Here is an 11,475-nt window from a genome sequence, read left to right on the forward strand (position 1 = left end):
ATTCTTATGATCATTTAAGGACCTTTGGTTGTCTCTGTTTTGCATCAACTTTGCAAAGATCTCACACTAAATTTGATCTTAAGACTCGTACTTGTATTTTTCTTAAATATTCTTTTGGCATAAAATGATACAAACTTCTTAATATTAAAACCAATCAATGTTTATATCCAAAAATGTTATTTTTCATGAACATGTTTTTCCTTTTAATTCTGAAACTTTCATTGTCTCTTCTTCAACTCCTTTTACTATTTTTCCTTGTAAATCTTCAACTTTAGATTCATTCATTGTACCTTCAACAACATCCTCAAATGATTCTCCTATTACTTCTTCCTCTTCCATTTCCCTTTCTTCAGTCACATTCATCTCCAATTTAATCTGCTCCTTCACCAATACCTGTCTTCACATCCTAAATATGATAGTTTCAACTTTCCTTTTTATGCTCATCTTTCTCCTTCACATAAGTCTTTTTTCATGTCCATTTATGCCGATACCGAACCTGAGTTCTATCACCAAGCTATCAAGCACTCTCATTGGAAAGATGCTATGTCAGCTGAGACTGCAATGTTGGAAAACAATAACACATGGACTGTTACTTCTTTACCTCCTAATAAGAAGCCCATAGGTTGCAAATGGGTCTATAAAATTAAGTATTGTGTTGATGACTCTATTGAACGTTACAAGGTGAGATTGGTTCCCAAGGGTTATACCCAAACAGAAGGTTTAGATTATTCTAAAAACTTCTCTTTTTTGCTAAAATGGCTACTGCTCCAACTCTTTTGGCTATTGTTGCCGTGAAAGGTTGGCATCTCATATAGCTTGATGTCAATAATGCTTTCTTACATGAGGATTTATCTGAGGAAGTCTACATGATTTTTCCTCCTGGTTTTCATATCAAAGGGGGGTCCAAAGTTTACAAGTTGAATAAATTACTTTATGGTTTGAAACAGGCCTCACAACAATGGTTTTCAAAATTTTCAGTTTCTATTCTCAATAAAGGTTTTTAACAATCCAAAGCTGATTACTTTCTTTTTACCAAGACTACAAGTTCATCTTTTCTTACCCTTCTTGTTCATGTTGATGATATTTTCATAGCTAGTAATGACTAAGTCTGTTGCGCTCTTGAAGCCTTTACTTGATGACAAGTTCAAACTTAAGGACCTTGGCAAGCTCAAATATTTTCTTGGTTTGGAAGTGATTCGATCTCCTACTAGTATGTCTTTGTGTCAAAGAAAATACTATTTGGAAATTCTTCAAGATGCTCGGTTTCTTGCCTCTAAACCTATTTCCTTTCCTATGGAGCAAAATATCAAGTTAAGTAAGGAGGCAGGATATTTATTGCCCGATCCTATTGTCTACCGTAGACTTGTAGGTAGACTCTTTACCTTACATTGACATGGCTTGACTTGTCATTTTCTATCCATAGGCTCAGTCAATACATGGCTCATCCAAAACAACCCAATTTACAAGCAGCCTACAGAAATTTACAATACGTAAAGAGCACTCTTGGTCATGGCATCTTCTTTCCAGCTGCCACTTCTCTGTCCCTTAAGGCTTTTGTTTATTTTGATTGGGCTTCTTGCCCTGACAACTGTCAATCTGTCAATGGTTATTGTGTTTTTCTTGAGATTTCTTTGGTTTCTTAGAAGACAAAGAAACAATCCATTGTTTTTAAATCCTCAACAGAAGCTGAGTACAGATCCATGGCTTCTACTGCTTGTGAAATTATCTGGTTTTTCACTCTTTTGTCTGATTTTGGTGTTTTACATACTAATAGTGCTCAACTTTTTTGTGATAGTCAGGCTGCCTTATACATTACAGCCAACTCAATTTTCCATGAAAGAACAAAGCATATCGAATTGGATTGTCATTTCATTTGAGACAAAATTCAAGCTGGAATTATTAAGACTTTTTATTTGGCTTCCCATCATCAACTTGCTGATGTGCTAACTAAACCTTTTGGCCATCAACAATTTCATCATTTAATAACCAAGATGAGAGTACATTCTATTTACGAGCCATCTTGAAGGGGGTATCATGAATTATTTTATGTTCTCGTGATTGTCACATGTCTATATTACTTTATTTGTACATATTATAAATACTGTATTTCATTTCACTTTTGTACTACACACAAATACACGGAATTGATCCTTAATAAAACAAAGGTTTTATTTCAAGAGATTCCAGGCCCTTCGATTGCTCCTCTCTACTAGGGTTTCATCCCTTTCTCTGCTAGAGTTTCATCTTTACAGAGATTTTGTTAAAAAATAATGGGATCCACCTCTTTTTATATGGATTTCAAATTTATCATTTTTTTAAAAAAAAAAAAAAAGTGAATCTTATACACTTTAAGACTGCACAACTCGTTCTCCCATTCCAATATTATTCCCGCAATCTTTAAATTTATTATTTTTAAAAGTAAAGATTGATCTAATAGGAGAATAAAGCCAATAATAATAATAATAATAATGGTGGATCGAGTATAGCTAATATAAATATGACGATACGAAGCCAACCATATTTATTAATTAGTATATATAAAGGAAATGATAATTAGCAGACACCTTTTTATGACATGAATAAATTTATTTATTTTGTTCCTTTTTTTCAAAATTTGATAATTTCTTTAAACAAAAATGACGTTTTATGATGTTGGTAAAAAATGATGGGAAGAGGGAAAAAAAAGAATATTTTTGTTAGGGTAACACTACAGCTATAGAGAATTCTCACATAAGACAATTTCAACTTTTTTTTTAAGTATTTTTTTTATATTTTTAAATATTTTTAAAAAATTCACAAAAACATTAAAAATATTTTATTAATTATTAAATTAAAAATTTCAAAAAAATTAAACGGAAAAAAATGTCTCGACCACCGATGAAATAGGATGTTAAGCAGTTTCAAAATTGATGGACAAAAATAGGGGAAAACCACAAATAAATTAATGAAAAGAGAAGAAAATTATAGATAAAAAGCGTGGACAGGACAGCTGAGCCAAACAAAGGAAACGAAGTAATTTGGAAAGAAAAAGAAGTTTGGGGGGCAATTGTGTGAGGTGCTCAAACAGAGTCGGCGCTACTTTACCCCCCCAAAAAATCAACGAATCCGACATAAAGAAGGTTTCTTTTATACAACCCTAACCTTAGACGCCACCCTCAATTGTAACCGACAAGGATTTGGATCCCAGAGAAGGTAACTCTATAAATTCTCTACCCCTTCCGGCTTTCAAAACCCATCGTCTCTAAGAATTCAAATCCTCCGGGTGGTTGTTGTGAATGGTGGAAATCTTAAGCAGTCGCAGTTTCATGCGCTCCCTCTTACACTCAAGGGCGAGCGCTGCTTTCACTTTCGCTTTCGGATCTTGCATGAAAGGCTGGTACTACCGCTGCCTCGGCCTCGACCCCTGAATCTCTCTCCCGACACCGATAATCCGATTTCTTGACATTCTTCTCCATCTCTCTCTCTTTATCTCTCTCTCGCTCTCTCCTATTTTATGTGTTTTTTCCCCTTGTTTTTTAACACCACACCCCCGTAGCCATTCCGCATCCATTCCAAACTCTGGGATTTATCGCCGTCGATACCTGAAAATCTACATCTGGGGTCCAACTGTTCGTTTTTGCATTTTGTTGTTCTGATATTTTTGGAGTTCGCGAAGATGGTGTTGTACAAGCCGAAGAAAAATCAGAACGCCAAGGGCAACAGGCTCTTGGTGAGTATTACGGTCCTGGGCAGCGCCGGTCCGATCCGGTTCGTGGTCAGTGAGCACGAGCTTGTCGCCACTGTGACCGACACCGCTCTCAAATCCTATGCGCGTGAAGGTCGGCTTCCGGTTCTTGGGTCGAATCTCGATGATTTCTTTCTCTACTGCCCCAATGCTGGACCTGATGGTAAGGGAATTCGAAACCCATCTCAATTTTCGATCGAATTCAGTCAAATTCCATCCTTTTTCCTGCATGTCTAATTGTTTTGTTGTCTGTTTGCCATCTTGAATTCAGAGCCCATCTCAAATTTTCATGAATTCTGTTCTAAATGAATAGTTTGGTTATCAAATTTGTTCTTTTCATTATACCGAAACCCAAACTTTAGACTTTTATCTCCGTCTATTACATAGAAATCTATTCGAATTTCATTTAATTTTTGTTTGGGTATGTGAATGTGGTTGCAGCTTTGAGTCCTTGGGACACAATTGGATCACAAGGAGCTCGGAACTTCATGCTATGCAAGAAGCCCCAGCCGGTGAAAGTTGCAGATGATGGAAGATCGATACCTGCAATGTCTCGAAGGGGGAATGGGAGTTGGAGGTCACGGATCAACAAGGCTCTCAATCTAAGGATTTCTTCCCATTAATCATTCTCTCAATTGTGGATGATTTTACCATTGGTTTTGTTAGTTTGTTTCTGGTAATTGGAGTTATGACAAGGAAAATGAATTGTTTCTGCTGTCATGCTCGATGATCAGACACTGCCGGTCCCTTTTTTTTTTATTTTTTTATTTATTTTTAGTTTCAATGTTATCGTTTGTGTCGGAGAACCTTGCTATAGTTTCAGGAATAAATGTCCTCTTTTGAGTTATAATTTTTCCGAAACCGGTTGTTGATTTTGTTCTTTCGTTTTTGTTACTCTTGTATGGTTTCAAGGAAAGTCTTGTTGGAAGCGATTTCGGGTATTAAATCGCCCATCAATTTTTTTTTTTTACATCTGTGGGAGAGGTTTCGAATTCGAAAAATTGGAGGATATGTCAATTAAGTCACAGGCTTTTGTAGTACTGCACATCAATGTTAAATGTAAGAGATTCGTTTAATAAAATAATATAAATTGAATATAAAAATAATTTTTGTAAAATAGAAGATTTTATTTTTCTTTTTTCAAAATATTTTTATTTTTATTTTTTTATAATAAAAAAAATTATGTGAGTGTTAATATGCTGTTTGGTATGTCAAACTGTTTATATTTAGTAAGTTTCTTTTTTAAATGTTTGTGTATATGTACATACATTTAAAATAGTTGCTGAGGATGTAATTTATATTTGTTTAACCAAGAGGTTGGTCAAGTGGTGAAGGTTTTGCTCTATATTTTATAACTATAAACAATTATTTGAAATCATATCCTTAATAAAAAGTTAACGATTTAATCACTTTCATATAAAAAAAAACTTTCAAAGGTATTAGAATAAGGATTTATTCTGCAGATATAGATTCGAAGGCCTGCCTGGTTCTCAATATTAAATAATAATAATTTGTGGCAAAATTTCATGGAAACTAGCACTGGACTCGAAATTCGAATCACGGATGCTACATCTACTGCTCTTCCTTTCTTTAGCTCTCTTCCTTTCTTTTTTGTTCTCTTTCTTTTCTTAACATTCTACTTTTTTTCTTTCTTTCAATAGTCGTGGCTTGAATAATCAAATTGAAATTAGAAGTTTGGTGAAGCCGGCATATGCCAAATGGGTAGGTGAGAAGTCTGTTTAAATGGTTGCCTCATGCCTGTGTTTAGATGGACGACTGAAAATGAGAAAAATTAAATTAAATTAAATTTTTGCATTAAAGAAAACATAAAAAAAAGAGGATTTTAGATAAATAAAGGTTAGCTGATGAGGTAAGTAATTAAACATATTCTTGAAGGGGTTTAAAAGTTAATTTGCTTTCATGATATTGTACTTAATTCAAATAAATGGTATTAGTATCTATTAATTATGGTTTTTTATTATGATTGTAGTTAAATGGGTATTTTTATTTTTTTAGTATTTTAATTTACATGATGGATTTATTATATAATAAATACTTTAATCACAATGATATTTCATTAAAATAAACTTTCAAACAATATTTTTTTTGTACGTATAAATTTACGAGCGTTATTATGATAAAATTCCAATCAAATAATCTATGCATGTGCTTATTAACAAGCAAATTAGGTATTTTATGATATATGCATAAAAATCAAGCATTTCAATTACATGAGAGGATCCCATAAATTGTGTGCTTGTCTATATATATATATATATATATATATATGTGTGTGTGTGTGTGTGTGTGAGAGAGAGAGAGAGAGAGAGAGAGAGAGAGAGAGAGAGAGAGAGATATAAATACCAAAACATTTAATGGCTAAAGTTTATTTTCCAAATATGGTACAATTCTATTCATTTCATTTAAATTCTTTTTGAACATTTTTATGAATTGAATATTTTCTTGATCTAATTCCTATTGGATTTGTTTGAGTTGATCTTTGGAAATTTCTTCTAACCTTATCAAATTCGTTATTTAAACACGACTAAAGAGGAAAAATTGAAAAAAAAAACAGTTTAAAAAACTAGAAAAAAAAATCAAATTATTAATCAACATAATAAAATAACTAAATCTTATGATAGGTAAACGTATGGTATGATGATAATTAAAAAGGGGGTTACGATTGACAAGTTATGAAATAAAGAAAATGATATTTTAAGTTAATGATGATGAAAGTCTTCGAGAAATATGACGTGTCATATGCAAGGTTAGGTTAGGGGAATAATCTGAACAAATATACTTGATAGACAACTCTAATTCAATTTTTTTATTAATAGAACTTGTTCATGAAAATGAAATATGATCGATTGTTGAACAATTCGAGCTATTAGTTTAGCTGAGGATTAGTTTTTACAAAGCCTAAGGTGCATTTATTTAGCCCCAACTCTTGTATCAGCCAAGATTGAGCAAGAAGTGTACTCTTAATTAAGGTTTGCTTTCAAGACTAAAACTCAAAACTTTGAAAATCTCTCATCTCATCATTACAATTTTCTCAAATTTCTACATAAAATAAAATAATCAATTCAACTTTTTCAAATCCTAAAACAAAAATAATATTAAAAAACATATTCTAACAATATTTTATTCAACATTTTAATTTTAGTATCAACTTATCTTATCTCATCTTATTTCATCTCTGAAAACAAACAAGTGTTGTGTGCTACCCAAGAAGTGTCTGGTTGACCAAATATGGCTTCCATGACATGTTTTGCTCATGAGCAATATAAGAGATACAATCATGAGTTGTGGTTATGTATTTTTTTTTTATAAAGAGTGAGGTACACTATTAAAAAATTAATTTTTTTATGTGAATTTTATATTTATTTATTTTTTTTCAAAAAATGTGTGCATCACTTACATACTCTATGACTGTAAATATTATTTCTCTTTGCTCATATTTTTGTTTATTAGCATTGAGTATATAAGAACGAAGTACATTTAAGTTCAAGAGAAAATTCTCTCAATCTAATAACGCCAAAAGTGTGGAGGCCAAGTTTTGAACTCAAAATGTCCGATTTATATGGCTTGCCCCAGTAACATTAGTACCCCACCCTTTAAAGTTATGATCTGTTAATTTAAATGGCCTAGAGATGGGCTTTGGGTAAGCTGCATGTACTTTTGTTAAGGTACAAAATAAATAATAAAATTTATCTCTTCCTATCAATTTAAACTTATAGGATAAATTATGATTCCACATGATTTCAGAGTAAATGTCTTCTGTAACACCCAAGCTCAATCTTGGCCTAGGCCCATATAAAAGCCAGCTCAATGACGTCGTTCGGTAAGATATTCTCCTCCTTTTCCCTTCTCCCTGTTTCATCCCCATTCAAGCCACTCCACTTCAGTTTTTTAACGGCGTTGCATCTCCCAGCTCTCGCGTGGTTAGGCCATGGAGGACTCCTGCTGTGATTATGTTGGACACCACCTCGTGCTGCTGAGACCTCCCTTAAACGAAGCCGAAACTTGAAGACAAGTGCAGCAAACATTACACTGCAGCTAGTAACCATTGCATGTAGCATCCCTTCTCTAGGCTACAACCCCACTGCCACCATCCCTATGACACCACGTGCTGCTAACCACCGTAGCCCTCTAGTCCAAACCAGCAAGCTGCCGCCACCACCTTTTGTTGGATGCAAAAATCGTAGAAACCACCTCCCACAACCCACAGGAAACTAGCAACCCCATGGCCCCTTATGGTTAAACCGCCACAGTTTAGCCGCTGCACCTCTTAACGCCACCATCGTAGCACAACCTTGAACCCATAAATGGAGCCATCGTAAACCACCGTCACCAAGGCTTTGTTTTAGAAAATCGAGAATAGAGAGAATGCCCGCACGTTGCACCATCTTGGAGACAGTTGCCAGCCACTATCCAACGCCGTCTCTGCACTGCCTAACCTAAGGGTGCCTCTCAGAGTCTCCCACTATCAACTCCGGCCGATAGCACCTAGCCCCACTATGGGTGCTCCACCTGACCTCACGATTGCACTACCTATAGCTAGCCCCTGTTTTCCCTTGCCAAAAGCCACCTATAGCTGTAGCGCCGTCAATCTACATCCAGATTCACCTACTCTCGGACCTTCCTTGTTGCACAGCCAGTTTCTTTCGCAAGTGAGGTTGTTGTGTAGTCTTCTATAAGGATAATACTCAATTAGGTGCGATTTAGATAGTGAGTTGAGATGAGATGAGGTGGGTTGAAATAAAAATTGAAACTTGAATAAAATATAATTTTTTAATATTATTATTGTTTTGAGATTTGAAAAAGTTGAATTGTTTATTATATTTTATATGAGAATTTTAGAAAGTTATAATGATGAGATGAGATAAAATACTTTCACTATCCAAATGGGCCTGTTTATTACAGATACCTTGTATGAATGTTGAGTTGAATTGAGTTGAGTTGAGTTAAGATGAGTTGAGTTCTTTATGAATAGTAATGAGTTGAGATTGTGGAGTAAGTTTTGTGGAGTCTACCTAAGATGAGCTGATATGTTTGGATGTTAAGATAAATTTATATGTATTTATGAGAAGTTGAAAAGTTTGTGGGTCTAGCATGTAAAGAGGCGTTGAGTTGAAAAAAAATTGTGAGTCACAATTGTAAAGAGGATTTTAGTTAAGATGAATTTAGTGATTTGAGAACTGAGTGTTTGAATGTTAGACTCATCTTAAAATTAAACTGAACTGAGTTAATCTTAATTCAGTCTAAGTTCCAAATGGGGCCTTAGTCTGTAAGTTATGGCAGTAGCCATTTTGGTCATCCTTTCATGTGCAACATATTCTAAGTTGGGCTTAATTTTTACCTTGGCTTACTGGTGGTTGGTTTGATTTTAAATCTTTAATTTATATATTAAAATAATTAAGGGTTTAAATTATATTACTAATTATTAGTTTTGAAACTAAAATTTTAGTAGTAAATAATAAAAGTAAAATTTATTATTAACACTTTAAATGAATAAATCTATTTTATGAAACGAGTTTTCACTATTATTTAACATATTTAAATAAAATATTTTAAGCATGTTGATCTTTCTGATGAGTTAAATTTTTAAGTTGAATTGATTTTAATTATGACGGAATACCACTATAAAATTCTGTAGTAAGCTAGGCTGAGAAGAGAATTCTCACGATAGAATTTTAGGTTTAGGATATATGGGTTTATTCAAGCATTCCAAGTTTTTAATTGTAAAATACGTGTTTAATTAGAGAGTCTCTCATGATTGGAAATTGATGTAAATTACATGTCTATTTATAGGTAATGATTGATATTATTATGAAAAAATTCAATTAAGTTAAAAAGTTTAAGTAAGTAGAGTTCTTATGTTAGACTTTACATGAAAAAAGAAATGGACCGAGATTGATTCGTGAAAAAAATACATGTTTTGTTTTGAAAAAAAATTTAAAATAATTTCAGTTATTTATTTTGCATTACTCATGAAATGAAATCTATATAAAAGAGAAAAGTATTTTCTATTATAAATGGAGTAGATATGAGTAAAATTTTGACATTCATTTTTTAGTTGTATAAAAAGAGCGAAATTTTGGCATGACTCCTTGAATAAAAATCTTGACTTCATCTTTGCATGCTTTTAATTAATTTTAATTTTAAAAGCTAGCTAGAAAAAAAAAAAAAAACTACATGTATTTACTTAGAAAAAAACATCTATTCATTATCTATTTTTACATTATCCTCTTATTATTCTATAATTTGACATTAGAGGGAATGATAAAAATCTAATATGACATCATATGATGATGAGAGGATGATAAGAATTAAGAAGATGAGTAGCATTACTCATTTACTTATCATCTTAGGCCTCATTTGGCAGCACAACTCTTATCAAATACTCTCAGATATTTCTTTTTTAAATATCACTCAAACATAAAATATTTTTTAATTTCAAATTTTTAACTTTTTCATCTAATCATTACTTAATTATTACAACTTTTCTAAACTCACAAACAAAACACAAAAATAATACTACTTTTTCAAATTTCAAAACAAAAAAAAATATTAAAAAAATTATATTCAAATAATTTTTAGCTTTATAATTTTTTATTCAATTTTTTCTCTCTCCTCACACACAACCCAATAAAACATCATAACTCAAATAATTATACTATTATTCATAGATATATAAGATAGTTTAAATATCCAAACCAACCTTTAATGAAAACTTGTTGGGACTTAGACTTGTTTTAGATAGTAAGATGAGATGAGATGATTTATGAATAATAGTGAAATTGTGTGTGATTAGTAGTGAAATGGTTTGTGAATAATAGTGAAATAGTTTGTGAATAATAGTAAAATAGTTTGAGTTAAGATGTTGAGAAATGATCTGTATAGGCCCCAAATAGACAAATCTCATATAAGCCATTTTAAAAAAGTGGACCCACCTAAAAAAAATTTTAAAAAAACTATTATTTATTAGTGGAACTCACTTTTTTACAAAATGCTTGTATAAGACTTGTTTATTTGAGACTTGTACCTCGTATTACTTGTTAGAATATTATTTTTTATTTTGAGATTTAAAAAATTCAGTTGTTTTTTATGTTTTGCTTGGAAGTTTAGAAAATTTGTAATAATTAGATAAAAAAGTTAAAAATTTGAACTTAATGTGTTTATAATATTTAGATATTAAGATAAAATGAGACGAGATAAGAAAATCTTGCAATCTAAACGGAGCTTTATTCCTTTGGACTGACTTATCCGAATTTGTTGGGAGTTAGCCCACAGGAATAGAACATGATTGTCCGTAGGCCTAATAACCACAGGCTACAAGAGCCCTTACCCGTTGCGCCCAATAACTTTTTATTCAGGGGATTTTCCAAAAGCCCAGAATCCCTTCAATGAAATCCATCCTATTGTTTGGAGCCCACATATCCCCCCACATAATCTAGAACTCATAAAAATGAGAATCGGTATACCACACGAACCAAACTACAAATTTTATCCAACTCTCTATTAAAATATTATTGTCTTTTATATTCAAATTTATTAAAATAAAATAAAATTCAAATAGCTGCAAAATAAATTAATATTCTAACAATGAGTTATGTAAAACGTTGTGGATGGATTGTGTGAATAGTTTTTCCCATAAAAGTATACCAACCGCCTACTCTCTAGATCTATCACTTGGAGCCAATTTTTGTAAGAAAAATACTATTTATTATACTCACACCATATGCTAATAT

At 32.3% G+C, this 11,475-nt stretch overlaps 1 protein-coding gene across 1 annotated transcript; it reads left to right on the forward strand.

The window, feature by feature from the left end:
• The first annotated feature begins 3,001 nt into the window (after positions 1 to 3,001).
• Positions 3,002 to 4,570, forward strand: LOC121257909. Its single transcript, XM_041159180.1, has 2 exons — positions 3,002 to 3,887; positions 4,166 to 4,570. Exons 1-2 carry the CDS (start codon positions 3,656 to 3,658, stop codon positions 4,345 to 4,347), a joined length of 414 nt encoding a protein of 137 aa, XP_041015114.1. The 5' UTR covers positions 3,002 to 3,655; the 3' UTR covers positions 4,348 to 4,570.
• Positions 4,571 to 11,475: the final 6,905 nt, after the last annotated feature.

This window comes from Juglans microcarpa x Juglans regia, chromosome 3S (genome assembly GCF_004785595.1).
Source record: "Juglans microcarpa x Juglans regia isolate MS1-56 chromosome 3S, Jm3101_v1.0, whole genome shotgun sequence".
In the NCBI taxonomy this organism is placed as follows: Eukaryota; Viridiplantae; Streptophyta; class Magnoliopsida; order Fagales; family Juglandaceae; genus Juglans; species Juglans microcarpa x Juglans regia.

Excerpts from the sequence above, each read along its gene's own strand:
- LOC121257909 (XM_041159180.1), top strand. The coding sequence starts at position 3,656 with ATGGTGTTGTACAAGCCGAAGAAAAATCAGAACGCCAAGGGCAACAGG. Across the intron at positions 3,888-4,165 it reads CCCCAATGCTGGACCTGATG|CTTTGAGTCCTTGGGACACA; the intron begins GTAAGGGAATTC and ends ATGTGGTTGCAG.